At 34.5% G+C, this 17,271-nt stretch overlaps 1 protein-coding gene across 3 annotated transcripts in view; it reads left to right on the forward strand.

Moving 5' to 3' along the window:
* Nucleotides 1–17,271, forward strand: part of TRPC6 (transient receptor potential cation channel subfamily C member 6) — a 105,991-nt gene that overhangs the window by 72,713 nt on the left and 16,007 nt on the right. For all 3 annotated transcript variants that reach the window (XM_016134006.2, XM_016134005.2, XM_016134007.2), the window contains exons 5-6: nt 10,110–10,326; nt 15,958–16,191. In XM_016134006.2, the coding sequence (XP_015989492.2) occupies nt 10,110–10,326; nt 15,958–16,191 (451 nt within the window). The remainder of the gene's footprint in view (nt 1–10,109; nt 10,327–15,957; nt 16,192–17,271) is intronic.

Raw genomic sequence — 17,271 nt, forward strand, 5'->3', positions numbered from 1 at the left:
TATTGAATTATTTAAAGTATTATTTTATACTTGAAACCTATTTGATTTTATTAACCAATGTCACCTCAATAATTTTAATAAAATTTTAAAAATTTATCATCACTGATTTTTTTCCCTTAAAATATATAAGGCCAAATTTGACCTCTTATAAATACAGATGAGGAAAATAAAATGAAAATAGTGAGCTTTACTAGAATTACAAATTTATATAATCGCTTTTCTTCCAGAAAGTTATAAATTTTTTTTCTCTTTTTCCTAGAAATCACAGATTTCACTTTGAAAAAAAATTCTAATATCCTTAGTGGAACATAGCTTGCATCCACATATGTAGTGTTTTTTCTGCTTCTACTCACATCTCCCGAGTCTAAAGAGATTTAAGATGAATTAAAAGGGGAGGAGTTTCTGAACTATCCTTGTTTACACTCTGTGATCAGTTAAGTTATAATATATTTTCTAAACTAAATAATTATCCTTTCCAATATCCAGTGATTTCAAAAGCATAATGCCCTCCAGAGTTCTTGATGTTTTGATAGAGATTATTTTTGGCAGTCCTAGAGTTACACGTTTCCTAAATTTTGATTAGATTCTAATTAACCTGATTTCCTTTACTATTTTTCTTCCCTGGGCCATGTTTATTTCTGGCATCTGTTTTCCATCCTCGTTTCTAAACACTGAGACAAATAATTAGATTAAAAGGACATTCTCAAGGTTTTTTTCTCAGAATGTAAAATCTATTTTACTGTTATTTATTTAGCTTTTGAAGCATGATGATAAAATCTGTTTTATCATTTTTCTACTTAGCGATGAAATAAACATTATTTATAGGATACAGAATTTATTTTTTATAGAAGGAAATTGCTTAAGCCATATTGAGGCTTTTATTTAAAATACTATTTTACATATTAAAAAAATTTTAATACAGCCATGCATGTTAAACCAGATCAAATTGCAAGCCTATGCACCTTGACAGAATCCTGTTTCTATTTAAAGCTGCTTTTCATTCCTCAAGTTTGCTGTCTTCTTTCAGAGTTTTTTTGTCCTTACTTTTTCCCTTTTTCATTATCATCCAAATATCAATTGTTTTATGCTTTTTTTTAAAAAAAAGGTCATACTGTGATTTCAAATTATTTTGGTTTAAATTAGTTTAAATTCATTTAAATTAGGGTAGTTAGGTATTTGGTCATCGTTAAATACTTGAAAAGAGTATGATGTATAATATTTAAAGGCAAGTATTTCTTTCAATGTCTCCACTCAATAATTTGCCAGGTACATCAATTGTTCGCCTTATTCAATTGATGAGTCTTCTCCTTGACAGTCATTTTTTTAGAAATTTATTTAAATCTAAGAAGATACAGATGACAACTTTTACCAAAATGGATAACTCTCTTAAATTCCTAAAGTCTATTAAAAGGTGCCAAAATCTACCTTAGTTTAAAAGGAAACACAACTCTCAGTGATTTGTAATAGGAAACAGAGGATATGAATATCCAAACACACCATTGTTACTTCCTGCCAACCAACTTTTTGTTTTTTATTTGTTTGTTTGTTTGCTTTTGAACTAGAACATTTACTAAGCAGCAATGGTTTGCCTGGTTTGATGCTCCTCTCTCCCTTCTAAATAAAATAAAAAAGGAATAATATTACATAAGGGTCAGTAACTCAATGAAGAAGGCAGGCAAGCCAGGTCAGGAGTGAGGCACAGATCAGACGCCCTACCCTGAATAAGAGAACATTGACTTCAGATGTGTTCAGGACAGTGAAACTCAGGTTCCAGAGTTCTTAGACTTGTGGCCCACCGTAACTTATTCTCAGCTCTGTTCTGTGTCCCCAACTTTTTGTTGTCATTATCTTCTATTTTTATTTGAGCTCTCTCATGCTTTGGGTACTTTTGTATTATGAAGGTTGTCTCTGACTCTTCTGATCAAGGCAGGGAATAAATAAAATTTTCACAAATTTTACTACTAATATTCATTGCCCCAAGCCCAGTTTTCCACAGCAAATTAATTGAGAATTTTTAAAAAATGGGTTTAAGATTTATAATAGCTTTTTCCACAAGGAACTTATTAAATTTTGTGCTACATTTTTATTTGCTGTAATACATGATTAAAATAAATCATACATAAAGCATTGTAGAATTAAAATTGTACTTGTGGCAATACCAAGAAAAAAATTAAAGATGTATTAATTTTTTTTAAGTTTATTGAGGTAACATTGGCTAATACAATTATATAATTTGGGGGTGTACATTATAATTTGATGTCTATATATTCTATTGTGCAATTACCACCCAGAGACCAGGTTCCTTCAGCTACCATATATTTGATCCCCTTTACCCATTTAACCCTCCACCAACTCTCCTATATTTGACCCCTTTACACTGTTTTCTTCTTCCCTCCTCTCCCATCTCCTACCTCTGGTAACCACTAGTCCATTGTCCATGTTCACGAGTCTCTGTCCTGTTCATTCATTGCTTTTAGGTTTATATACCATATGTAAGTGATAGCATGTGAATTTCTATTTTTTCAATCTGGCTTATTTTGCTTAGCATGATTATCTTGAGGTCCATCCATGTTGTCGCAAATGGCAGTATTTCATCTCTTTTTATGGCTGAGTAATATTTCATTGTATATATGTACCAAAGCTTCTTTAGTCAATCATGTATTGTAGTTGCTTCAGTTGCTTCCATGTCCTGGCCACTGTGAATAGTGCTGCTATGAACATCGCTGTGCAAACGTCTTTTCAGATATGAGTTTTCAAGTCTTTGGGGTAAATACCCAGTAGAGGAATTGCTGGATTATATGATAGATCAATTCCATACCATTTTTCATAGTGGCTATACCAATTTGCAGTCCCACCAGCAGTGTATAGGGTTTCTTTTTCTCTGCATCCTATACAGCGGTTGTTATTACTTGTTCTGTTGATTAAAGCTATTCTAACAGGTGTGAGATGGTATCTCAATGTGGTTTTGATTTGCATTTCCCTAATAGCTAGTGAGGTTGAGCATCTTTTCATATATTTGTTGACCATTTGTATGTCCTCTAGGGAGGTGTCTGTTCAGGTCCTCTTCCCATTTTTTGATTGGATCGTATGAGTCCTTTGTATATTTTAGATATTAGGCCCTTATTGGAGGCATTGCTTGCAAATATATTTTCCCATTCAGATGATTGTCTCTTTACCTTGTTGACGATTCTTTTACTGAGCAGAAGTTTTTTAGTTTGATGTAGTCCTGTTCATGTATTTTTGCTTTTACTTTCATTGCCTTTGAGGTCAAATTCATAAAATCCTCTTTAAGTCCAAGGTCCTTGAGTTTAGTTCCTATATTTTCTTATATGCATTTTATTGACTCCAGTCTTATATTCAGGTTCTTAATCCATTTTGAGTTAATTTTGGTGTGTAGTGATAGACAACAGACTAGTTTCATTCTTTTGCAGGTTGCCTTTCAATTTTCCCAGCACCATTTATTGAAGAGGCTTCCTTTTCTCCACTGTATTTTTTCGGCTTTTTTGTTGAAAATTATTGCCCATATAAATGTGGGTTTACTTCTGGACTCTCGATGCTGTTCCACTGGTCAGTGTGTCTGTTTTGCTGCCAATATCATACCATTTTGATTACTGTCGCTTTGTAGTATAATTTTAGTCAACACAGTGATGCCTCCAGCCTCGTTCTTTTTTCTCAAGATGGCTTTGGCCATTCTGGGTCTTTTATACTTCCACACAAATCTGATGATTTTTTGATCTATTTCTTAAAAAAATGCTGATGGGATTTTGATAGGGGTTGCATTAAATCTGTATAATACTTTAGATAATATGGTAATTTTAACTATGTTGACTCTTCCAATCCAAGAACATGGAATATCTTTCCGTTTCTTTGTATCTTCGATTTCTTTTAATAAGGTCTTATAGTTTTTATTATACAGGTCATTCACATGTTTTGTTAGATTTATTCCTAGATATTTTATTTTTTTGTTGCAATTGCAAAAGGAATTATTTTTTCCACTTCTTTTTCTGACACTTCATTATTAGAGTATGGGAACGCTATGGATTTTGGAACATTGATTTTGTATCCAGAAACTTTACTGTATTTGCTTATTGTTTCTAGTAGTGTTCTTGTGGAGTCTTTAGGGTTTTCTATATAGAGAAGCATGTCATCTGCAAATAGTGACAGGTTGACTTCTTTGTTTCCTATTCAAATGCCTTTCATATCTTTCTCTTGCCCGATTGCACTTGCTAGGACCTCTAATGTTGTATTGAATAACAGTGGCAATCGTGGACAGTCTTCCCTTGTTCCTGATCTTAGAGGGAAGGTTTTTTTTTTTTTCACCATTAAGTACAATGTTGGCTCAGGGTTTGTGATATATGGCCTTTATTACATTAAGATACTTTTATACTGATTTTATTAAGTGTTTTGATCATAAGTGGGTGCTGTATGTTGTCGAAGGCTTTTTCTACATCTATTGATATGATCATATGGTTCTTACGTTTTAATTCGTTTACATGGTGTATCACATTAATCAATTTGCATATGTTGAACTATCCCTCTGCCCCTGGGATGAGGCCCACTTGATCGTGGTGTATAATCTTTTTAATGTGTTGCTGTATTCAGTTAGCTAGTATCTTATTTAGAATTTTTGCATCTGTGTTCATGAGAGATATTGGTCTGTAGTTTTCTTTTTTTGCATTATCTTTACTAGGTTTTGGTATCAGAGTAATATTGGCCTCATAAAATGAGCTGAGAACTATTGCCTCCTCTTTGATTTTTTGGAAGAGTTTGAGGAGAACAGATATTAATTCTTGTTTGACTGTTTGGTAGAATTCACTGGTGAAGACATCTGGTCCTGGACTTTTACTTTTTGGTAGATTTTTGATGATTGTTTCAATTTCCATACTGCTGATTAGTCTATTTAGATTTTCCATATCTTCTTGATTTAGTCTAGGAAGATTGTATTTTTATAAGTGCTGGTCTCTTTTTTCTAGGTTATTAAATTTGGCATTATATACTTTTTCATATTACTCTTGTATGATCCTTCATACTTCTGTGATGTTAGTCATAATTTCCCCTCTTTCAATCCTAATTTGTTTATTTTCCTTTTTTCTTTAGCGAGTCTAGCCAGGAGTTTGTCAATTGTATTAACCTTCTCAAAGAACCAGTTCTTCGTTGCATTTATTTTTTCTATTGTTTTTTTGTTTTCAATTTCATTTATTTCTGCTCTAATTTTTATAATTTCTTTCCTTCTTCTGATTTAGGCCTCATTTGTTCTTCATTTTCTTTCTTTTAAAGAAGAAACGTTAGGTTGTTTATTTGAGGTTGTTCTTGTTTTTGGAGATAGGTCTGTCTGTAATGATATGAACTTTCCTCTTATGACTGCTTTGCAATGTCCCAAAAGTTTTTAGATGTTGTACTACCATTATCATTTGTTTCTGTGTATCTTTTAATCTCTCTTTTTATTTTTTCTTTGACCCAGTTATTCTTATGTATTATGTTGTTTAATCTACATGTATTTGTGCTTCTTCCCGCTTTCTTTTTACAGTTGACCTCTAGTTTCAAAGCATTATGATTAGAAAATATAGTGGGTATGATCTCAACCCTCATATTTGTTGAGGTTATCTCTGTGTCCCAGTATGTGGTCAGTCCTTGAGAATGTTCAATGTGCACTAGAGAAGAATGTATAAGCAGCTGTTTTGGGATGGAAGGCTCTGTAAGTGTCAATTATGGTATAATGTGTCATTTAAGGATGTTATTTCCTTATTAATTATCTGTCCATATACAACAGTGGGGTATTTAGGTCCTCTACTACGATAGTATTTTAATCTGTTTCTCCGTTTGGTTCTGTTAGTAATTGCTTTGCATATATCAGGGCTCTCTGATTGGGAGCATAGATATTAATTATTGTTATATCTTCGTGGTGCATGATTCCCTTTATTATTATGAAGTATCCCTCTGTATCTTTCTTTGCCTTTTTCATTTTGAAGTCTATTTTGTCTTATATTAGTATTGCTATTCCTGATTTTCTCTGAATGCCATTTGTTCGAAATATATTTTCCACCCTTTCACTTTGAGTCTATATTTGTCTTTGGAGCTGAGATGTGTCTCCTGGAGGTGGCATATGGTTGGTTTTTTTTTTTTTTTTTTTTGGATCTAATCTACAACTCCATGACTTTTTATTGGTGAGTCGGTCCATTTACATTTAGGGTGATTATTGAAATATGAGGTCTTCTTATAACTATTTTATCTTTTGCTTTTTTGGTAGCTTGGTGTTTCCATTGCTTCCTTATCCTTGTGTTTCTGTTTTCTTTATTTTGGTTGGCCTTTGTGGATTTTGCTTCTGGTTTTCCTTGTTTTATGTTATGTACTTCAGTTCTGAATCTTTGGTGTGTGGTTACAATTGTGAATATGAAAAGGATAGTGTTTTATATATATTTTCTTCTATGTGAGCCTTATCACCTTTCCCCTTTGCCAATTAGGATCTTTGAATCCTCCCCTTTTCAGTCAGTGTTATCTAAATTTGTTCCTACGTACATTCATTACTATCTTGCTATGGCAATTCTCTCATTATTTAAGCTTATAATGCCCTGTTCTTAGTAAGGGTTACACTCCTCTGCTTCTATTTGCCTGATATCATTTTACTCTTAATTATGTATTTTTTGTTTTGTTTTGTTATTGTTTTAGATGAGCTGACACCTTTCAGTATTTCCTGTAGTGCAGGCCTCATAGTGGAGAATTCTCTCAATTTTTGTATGTCTGAAAAGATCTTAATTTCTCCTTCATATCTAAAGGAGAGCTTAGCTGGATACATTATTCTAGGCTGATAGTTCCTTTCACTTAATAGTTTAAATATGTGATTCTCTTCCTTTCTAGCTTGTAAGGTTTGCACTGAGAAGTTCGATGATAATCTAATGGGTTTTCCTTCATATGTTACCATCTTATTTTCCTTGGCTGCCCTGAGAATTCTGTCTTTGTCATTGCTTTTTGATAACTTTAATCCAATGTGTCTTCGTGAAGGCCTTTTTGGGTTGAGAAATTTGGGTGTTCTGTTGACTTCTTGAATTCCAAGCTCCAGCTCATTCCTTAGATTTGGGGAATTCTCATCCATTATTTGTCTGAAAATTCTTTCTAGTACTTCTTCCTTTTCCTCACCTTCGAGAATTCCCATTATTATTATGTTTCCTCTCGTGATGGTGTCAGCTACTTCTTGCATTTCTCTTTCATTATTTTTTAGTCTTCAGTTTCTTTCTTCCTCCTTCTGATTTATTTCTAGATTTCTGTCTTTGATATCACTGATCCTTTCTTCCATTTGGTTGACTCTATTTCCCAAGCTTGTTATTTCATTTTTCAACTCTTGCCATGTGTTTTTTATCTCCAGATGTTCTATTTGGTTCTTTTTGAGCGTTTCAGTCTCCTTGCTCTGCTCATCTAGTTTTTTTTTCAATTCCTGAATTTGTTGATTTGAATTGTTTTGGATGTCATGGGATCGGAAGTACCTTCCTGAATTCTCTGTCATTTAAATCGCATATTTTTATGTCTGTAAGCTTATTTTCTGGAGATTTTTCTCTTTCTTTCTGAGATGTCTTGTCACCTTGGCTGTTCATGGTGTTTAATGGACTATTTCTGTGCCTGGACATTAATGGAAGTGCATTCTGTTGTTTTTCCAGAAAGAAGATTTATTATATAAAGGTCTCTCTTTAGCCTGCTGCAAAGAAAGTGCTTTTCTTTTGGTTTCCAGTAGGTGGCGTCTAAGCCTCTTGGATACCTGCCTTATTATAAAGCCTAAATGTCTTTTTAATTTTCTTGTAGATATTAAATCACACTGGCTACCCTCAGTTTCAGTCACTGTCAGTGTTAACAACAGTTTCAGTAGAGTTTGCTCGGATTCTCCTGGGGCTCCACAGCGATCAGTCTCAGAGGGTGTGGGGGGAGGGGCCTTCTGGGTTTGGGGTTGGGGGCTGCAGCTATTCCTGGGTTTTGCAGCCCGGCAGGTAAAAATCAACTGTTGTTTCTCTGTGGTCCTGTCCCACTTTTCTGCTTTCTGCCTCGACGACCGGGCCCTGGTGCCAGCTGCTAGAAGTTCTGGCACTTCCAGGCAGGCTAATCAGGGAAGTTCCTGCACCTTCTCCCCTCCCCCTCCTCCTGCAGGGAGCGCTGGAGCCTGCAAGGGGCAGCTTCTTTATTTCTCCAAGTCCACCATCCAACACCCGGGTTTCTGACCTGTGGTAGCGCTTGTACACAGATCCCACACTCAGATGTGCTGGTGTGCATTTTGGGTGTTTTTTGTTGAGTTTTAGATGTTCAGCTTATTGTTGTTTCAGAGGGAGAGATCTGCGGATGTCTCTCGCTCTGCCATGTTTTCTCACCCGCATTAATGTTAATTTGTTAACAGTCTATATATATATTTAAAAACATAGCTAAGGAAAACAGGCAAAGGAAAATCAGGCCTACTTTGTTTCCCGTTTGTTTTAACTCTTCGCTCATTTGATTAGTTGCGAGTTCTGTTTAAACAAGATTTTAAAAAAAAAAACACAAAGGAATGCTTTTTGACTCAAGTAATAAGCATTCTTATGGGAGTATGTGTTTTAGAGATTATTTTTGTAGCAGATTTTTACAGAGTAACTTTGGATTGGTTGTATAATATATCTAACTAGATGGATCTATTGACTTAAAACTATATAGAAAGATATAGATACACACACTCACACATACACAAATATCCCAATGTCCTGTCTGGCCTAAGATTCTAAACATCAAGAGACAAGGGGCTAAACTATGATTCATTCTAGCTCTAATTTTTATGTTTTGAAAACCATGTAGACAAATAAAGCTTATAGGAACAGAGTACATTGATTGCATTCCTTCTATAATAGCATTTAGCTTCTTAAAATCTTTTTAAAATTTTATTGCTTTTAAAAAGTTTTTCAATTACAGTTGACATTCAATATTATATTAGTTTCAGGTCTACAGCATAGTGGTTAGACCTTTATATAACTTACAAAGTGATCCCCCCAATAAGTCTAGTACCCACCTGGCACCATACATAGTTATTACAATATTATTGACTTAAAAAAAGAACCTTCTATGTTTTCTCTAAGACTTTACATATACCTGTATACATAGTTAATAATAAAATATAAGGTTGTCTTGCAAACCAAATTAATTCTAAAACAAGAATGCTGGGTTCAAATTCCAGCTGTATCATTTATGAGTAGTGTTTCCTTTAAGCAAGTTTCTAGACCTCACTTCCTCAGTGTCTTTATCTATAAAATGGGCATTTTAATAGATAAATATGAGTTAGCAGAATAAAACACTTAAGACAATAATTGGCACATAATAAATACTGGTTATGTCATTGGTATTATTATTAAATCATAAATTCTTGTGTAATAATAAACTCATTTGAAAAGCTGTTGAAAGCTATGAGCCCTCTAAGAGAGAGAAAAAAAGACTGCATATACATAATGAGTTTTGCTTACCATCAGAGGATACACAGAGCCCTTGAGATGTTCCTGGACACACACCACCTCTCTGCCCTACCTAGAGTTTGTGCATGTCAGATGGAAATAAATCTTGTACTATCGAGGCATGAGAGCTTTTATTGTCTCCAAATTTCATATGAAGAATCTTATTTTCACATAATTTAGGAAATTCACTTATTGGCACTCAGCTGATGAGGGAATGAAACTGGAACTTAACCAACCAATGATCTATGCATTGTAAAGTACTCAGTTTAATATTTTTATTGCTGCTTCCTCAATATTTCATGCCCATTAAGTTAGTTTGCTTTTTATGAATAACGATGATGCTATTCTCTGCCTTTTGTCATTATTATATTAATACAATATTATTTTGTCAGTTATCTAATAATTTAAGAACTTAAATATCTTTTAATAGAAAATTTATTTAAATGTCAATCCAGAATATCAGCATATGTAGATAAGAAATGTAACCAAAATTTTATAACAGTATGAGGAAATATTACTCTATCAATAATTATATAAATATACCAATTACTTTAGGATAACATTGGAATGCACAGATATTTATTCTTATGTGTATGCCTATGTGTTTTGCAAAATGTACACAACAAAGCTAAGATTTTCTTTTGGTGTGTGTTGTTGCAGATGGGGAAGATAATGCGTGGACCATTCATGAAGTTTGTGGCTCATGCAGCCTCCTTCACCATTTTTCTGGGACTGCTAGTCATGAATGCAGCTGACAGATTTGAAGGGACCAAGCTCCTTCCTAATGAAACCAGCACAGATAATGCAAAACAGCTGTTCAGGATGAAAACATCCTGCTTCTCATGGATGGAGATGCTCATTATATCCTGGGTAATAGGTAAGGACTGATTTTCTGTCATAATTTATTTTTGCAGCTTTAGCAGCTGGACACATCAGTTATACAAATGTGTATAGCATACTACAATGCACTGTCACCATGATTTTCTTTGTATTTTTAAGGTGGAATTATTTACATTCATTATAAGTGCTACAGTCTCCTCACATACCACACACTTTTTGAATTTCCAAGAAAAACCCAGGAAGAAAATGAACAGGACAATATTAATCAAACTCTGTCAGTGACAAAAAAAACCATCACTCACATTTTGGGAAAGCTGTTACTTAAAGCTTAAAAACAACCACATGCTTTTATGTTGAGATTTAATAGAAACTAAAGCTAATAGCCACTCACATTTTTGAAAATTATGTACCAGAAACTGTTCAAAGCACTTTACATGCATCAATTATGCAATCTCTCTGTGCCCTAGGTTTCTAATTTGTAGCATAATAATTACATCTACCTTACAGCATGTATGTGAGGATTAAGTAATTTGCCTTAAATCTCCCAGATGGTAAGCAAGACATAGGGAATATAGTGTTAACGATTATGACCACACTAATTGTCAACCAATCGTGTGTATGACTTGTCATTAAGTATGATGTAAATGATAAAGATATTTCAATTAGGTATTTATTAATGAATAAATTCAATAGCTATTTAGTGCCTTTGTTAGGTCATGAGGATCCTGAGGTGAATGAGACATAGTCCTTGCACTCATGGAAGTTTAAGTCTGGGGCAGGTCAGTAAATAAATCGGTAATTAAAACTTATGTGATAAATACTATAATTGAAGAACTGTTAGGGTATTATGGACATATACACAGATTCATCTAAATCTGAGTAAGGTGAAATGTGAAAGGGACAGATAAGTCTTTCTTGGATGGTACCTTAAATTTGAGACTTTCATGATACGGAAATGTTAACCAAATCAAGTGTTTACAGAGGAGTAAGGATATTACAAGGCATGGAAACATTAGACATAAAGATCTGGAAGTAGGACAACGCCTAGTACACTTGAAATATTGTGAGTTAAGACCAGCTGGAGCATAGGTGCATTTGTGGATGTAGACAATAAAAGATGAGGGTGATGAGATAGCCAGAGGTTGATTTTTAGCAGTGGTAGTGTGATCAGATCACATTTTAGAAAGGTCACAGTGGTTGTGGGGTAGAGGGTAGCTTAGAGGAGGTGTGAGTCTGGAGACTGAGAGACAACCGAAGTGATCCTTGGGAGAAGCCTGGGCTGTGGATAAAGTTTCAGTGATCTTTATTTTATAGATGGTATTTAAGGCCCTGACTATGCATATTCCACCTAGGGTGGAAATATAGAGGATATAAAGAGAAGAGGCTCAGGGAATCTCTATTCAAAACCTTTAGTTAGTCCATGGCTTAGTTCTTCCTCAGCGATCTGAAGAAGCATCTACAGTCAGTTTTATATTACTTCTAGGGCAGGGGACATCTTCTTGGCTTCCTCACACTGGGACCAATAGGATGATCAATTGAAATATTATGAAGCACCATGCAAATCACTATATGATCATTTTAAATTCACGTGAGGTAATTCAACAGCATTGTTATTCAAAAATTCTGAATTACAGTATTTCCAGGCTATATTTCAAGAAGAAATGTGGATAGTGGCTTAAAATGTAAATTGCATCAGCAAAGTAATGATAACAGCCAAAGGAGATGACTTTGATCTTCCAGTTTCTTTTCTAATTTAAAACTATAACAATTAAATTTTACCTCTAATACTTGATTTTAAAATAAAAATAAACAATCATTTGAATATTGCCTTGATCTTATTAGACCAAAAGCCTATGTGTTATAGTTTTTTTGTGTGTGTGTATATATAAAGTACATAATACAGTGGTTAGTACACAGGAAAAGTTCAATAAACCTCAGATAACTCTTCACTAAGAGTTCATGCTACTTTTACATAGGAATGGTAGTTACTAACGGAAACATTGAGCAAGATATAACTATTTCAAGATGAAGCTGAAAAATTATATTTTATCTAAAGGGATTAGATATAATGAATATTCATTTTATTCTTTATCATACATAATTCACTCTTCTACTAATATTTTAGTATAAACGTTAGAAGCTTTTTTTTTCACATAGAAACCTAAACCAAGAATATTACATTAACTTGTAATTTTATGAATAAAAACATTTTCCATGTAACTATTGGCTCCTAACCTTTGCATTTAACTTCAGAGATTATCGTACAGTGTTTTTTGAAGGAGAAACAATGACTCAGAACAGACAGCTGATACTTTATAGCATATATTAGACTCCCAGCTCAGTTTCTGATGCTGGTATTTTTCTTTAGGAAGTTATTCTCAAAAGAAAATTGTTGTACCTCCTGGAAGTATTAATAAGAACTGACCTACTTAGCTCAGTTATCCTGAGGAAAAAGACCTCATTATTGGTCATAGAAAGCAAATTTATCTAATGTTTGGTTGACAAAAAGTCAAAAGGCTGAACGACAGACTTGACATTGCAGGACAAGGGTAAACGGCGAGCTCAAACTAATGAGAGGAGGTGAAGCTGTGACAGGGAGTGGAGACTTGCTGGATGATACTTCATGGGAAAAGGTTGTAAGGAACACTTTCAACTTAATGTCCAGTGTGAGCTGCTGAGAAAGCAAATGTAATGCTGGGTTGACTCTCCAACGAAAGGAGAGGACTACAGTCAGGGACTGTAATTACCCCACTGTTCCAAGCTCTGGCCAGACCACAGCTGCAAGATAGTGCGTGGCTCTGGGTACCACATGCAAGAAATGGGCACGATAGGGAGCATCCCAAAGAAAGCAACTAGATGAGTGAGTGGGTGGCTGTCCACAAAACAGCACTTGAGACGACTGGGACAGCTTACTCTGGAAGATAGGGGAGAAGTGGAATCCAGGAGTTGTGGAGCCTGACGGTTATTTATTTATTTATTTGGAGGGCCCTATTTAGAGGTAAAGACAAAACATGGTTTTAGAAGGAGCCTGGGCAAATAAGGTGTCTTGAAACTTAAGTTTCATTAGCTTTATGGTAAAGCTGCTTCTGCTGGAGAAGAAGAGATTTAATAAGCACACAAGTGTTTTTATTTTGTTTTATTTTGTTCATTTTGTTTTAAGAAATTTAAAGAAAAGGGAGCAGGCTCATTCTCTACTGCCCTAGAAGGCAGAATTAGCACTAATGGATCCACACAGAGGGATACTTTTTGAAAATTAACCAGTGGGATCAGCAACCTTCAGAAGTAGTCAACACCTCATCTCCAGACATATTTGAGCAGAGGCTCGACCCTGTGGAAAACTCCCTTGCTTGCAAGAGAAGATGGACTGGATGGGGGATTTCAAATTATGTGTGGCCACTCCCAGGGGCGCTCAAGGGAGATAATATGGGAAGTCTTTCTTCAGCAGAATAGTTCATTGTATTTGTTTTGTTTTTTAAGCTTTGGTATGATAATATCATTTTTACCAAAGATTGTAATTCACACACACACACACACACACACACACAGAGAGAGAGAGAGAGAGAGAGAGAGAGAGAGAGAGAGAGAGAGAGAGAGAGAGAGAAATATGATGGAGAAATGGAAAGAAGAAGGTGAGGAAGCTTTGAAAACAACTGATTATATGAGTTTAAATGTCCCATTAATCCCTATGATTCAGTTACTGTAAACTATTCTTGTCCAGGTGAGGAGGCTGGCAGGACCACAAAAGGGAAGCTGCCTTCAGATTTTTTCATCCTTTTTCATAGTCATTGGGGTTGGAGGAGGAGGTGTGTGTGTGTGTGTGTGTGTGTGCGCGCGCGCGCGTGTGTATGAGTATATACATGCAGTATTTCCTGTTTTAAATTTCGTCCACTAAAATATATGAGTTTAATCCCAGTCTCCTCTCAATGTGGAATAATTCAAAATAAGTAATGAAGTTGTCTTCTTGTAAAACCTTGTTCTCTGTGATGCATTGATGCTGGTTTTGAGAAAAGCACATAATAAACTGTTGGCAAACAGAGACCATGGCATTGTCTTATATTCTACAGGCTGGCTCGACACCCATTAATATGGCAGGTTCTGGGATAGAGGTTTCGTGATAGGAAAATGTGAGCATTTGGGTCAGGTGGTTGCTGGAAGGAAGGGAGAAGATTATTTTCAACTAGGAGACTATGGAAGACTTCGTGATGGGAGTAGATTTTGTTTGATCATTGGAATCCAAATATTGTATTCCTCCACATGACTCTAGGAGGAGGCAGGGTGTCAGAGAGTAGGGTATATTAAAGGTATTAAGGGTAAAATTACTTCATTTTAACAAAGCAAGATTCTTTAAGTTAAGATAGAAAATATGTGGCAATCATAAAGATTTAAAAATAATAATTGCTCAATAAATGTTAGTCATTATTTCTCCTAAGTGCTGGACACTGCGCTGTGCAGTTTACGTGTCTTATTTTATTTAAGTCTCATAACAATCCTATAAGGTACAAACTACTATTATATGCATTTTACAAATTGAGTTGTTTAAAGTTTATATAACTTGCCAAAGATCTCAAATCCATGGCAGTCCAATTCCAAAACCTATGTTCCTAAATACTACACTAAATTTTGGAGAGAATGTGCACTATGATTAATAATTCCACCAGCAAGAGACAACTATAATTAATGAGATCCTGTAATTCTTCCTAATCTTTTACTATGCTTTCTTTAAACATAAAGTCATTGACTATGTAACATATTTGACTTTTTTACTTAACGTCTTTAAATGCTGTGACATAAACATTTTCCATCATGTGCTGGTCCAGGTCCACCAAGAAGTATATGCAAAGACAGGATTAAATGTAGACAATTTTATTAAGTAAGATTGAAATTTTATTAAAGGAAATTTCATGTGAGAGAAAATAGGAAGGGAGCTGCAGAAGGATGCAAGAATTGTCAGACTGGGATGCAAATCTGATCCCTAGGGAAGGAGAGAGGGAGGGAACGTTGGAAAGAAGCATCCTAGACCTCTATGCAGTCTGAGGAAAATTTGGCAAAGCTGTTAGGAAATTCTTGAGCTAAAATTAGGCATCAGAGGAGTCTCATGTCTCCTCAGAAGGGGTGTCCTCAGTCACTGTCTGGGAGCAGCCCATGGGCAGCATGGCCTTGGAACAAAAATGAGCATAGTTTTCATAGCTGAGACCCATGGGCAATTAAATTTCTGTAGTTGGAGATCTGTGACATACATTCTTGTGGCCACTACCCCATGGCCATTAAAATATATGACATGGCTACATACTACTCCATCTGTGGAAGTTCCATAATTACTCCTATTTTGAGTGTATGAGTGTGGGTGTGTTTATACATTTTGGTTATAAAGAATCCTACAATGAACATTCTTTTAGTATATTTTTTATGTGTAGAATTAATGGATCAAAGAATATTTGTTGTTTTAAGCATCTCGATAAACCTTGTCAGATTGTTTCAGATAATACTCTAATATTACTGGAATGCAGGATTTGAGAGGATGTGGGAACTATGGCTGGATGGTTGGTTTGGGGCCAAATTTGGAAGGGTTTTGAATATCAAGTTGAGACATTTCAAATTTATTTTGTTTTATCGAAGAGCTAAAGTTTCAATAAAATTAAATTGATATTTAAACCTCTTTCCAATGCAGGCATGATATGGGCTGAATGTAAAGAAATTTGGACTCAAGGTCCCAAAGAATACCTGTTTGAGTTGTGGAATATGCTTGATTTTGGTATGTTAGCAATCTTTGCGGCATCATTCATTGCAAGATTCATGGCATTTTGGCATGCTTCCAAAGCCCAGAGCATCATTGATGCAAATGATACTTTGAAGGACTTGACAAAAGTCACTTTGGGAGACAATGTGAGATACTACAATTTGGGTGAGTTTACAATACATAATAGTCAATATAAGTTAATTAAAAATGTAGAATTTTTTATAAGTGTACACGTAGTGTTTTGGTTACTACTCAATTCTCATCGAATTAGTTGGTTTCCAGCTTCTTCAGAATATCTGCATGTGAAGAAGTATGTTTTCTGCTTCTTCCTTTGATGTGTCCTCTGGCTGGAAACCTCTCTTAGTCGCAAGAATCATTTCGCTTTATCTCTGGGATCAATTGGCTAACTACCAACTCCATTGAGAATGCCTGTCTTATGTCTTGGATTTCTTCTTTTCTCTTAACTATTAAAAATAGTACACATTTCAGTACCATTTCCATTTAAAACATATAAATTATTTAAAAGGAAGGGACTTGTTGAAATCTCTGAGAGAGCTTCAAATAAATAACACCATCCAGGCTTTGAACTAGTTGAGATATAAAACAAAAAATCAAAATAGAAGCCAGATCATCACCTCTAATACTAATAAAATTCGGGGTGGATGACAAAGTCCTGAGTCTATTAGTCAATGGGCTCAGTAATATTGAACCCCAGAATTAGGTAGATTCAGTTATTTGCTTAGAAAAAAAATTCTTTTCTTCTAGAAACCTGGAGTGGCAGAAATAAATTCATTTTGAATATTTATTTTAAAGTCTCTGTTAAGAAATTAGTTAACATTCAATTGACATTTTATAGGTTTATTGGCTATGTCATATAAGGTTTATTAAACTATGTTTTAGTATTAATTTTAATGTTTAAATGAATTTTTAATATGCAGAATATAAAAATTCAATTATATTATTTATTTATATGTAGTACTTATATCCAAAGTGTTATATAAAAAAACTGCTTTTATTAGTTTCTCGTATCCTTTCCTAATTCCAATTCTCAGCAAATAAGCATATACAAATTTATAATCGTGTTTTTCTTCTTTCTTACACATTGCTTTTGCATTTTTCTTCATGATGGTTTCTTAATTGAGGTTTTGATAATCTGACATAATAATCTCAAAAAATTCATAAGTGAACAATTGCTGCATTTTTGTTATAAAAATAGACGAGTACCCAATAAAAATTATTTTATAA

Source organism: Rousettus aegyptiacus, unplaced genomic scaffold (genome assembly GCF_014176215.1).
Source record: "Rousettus aegyptiacus isolate mRouAeg1 unplaced genomic scaffold, mRouAeg1.p scaffold_m13_p_5, whole genome shotgun sequence".
Lineage (NCBI taxonomy): Eukaryota > Metazoa > Chordata > Mammalia > Chiroptera > Pteropodidae > Rousettus > Rousettus aegyptiacus.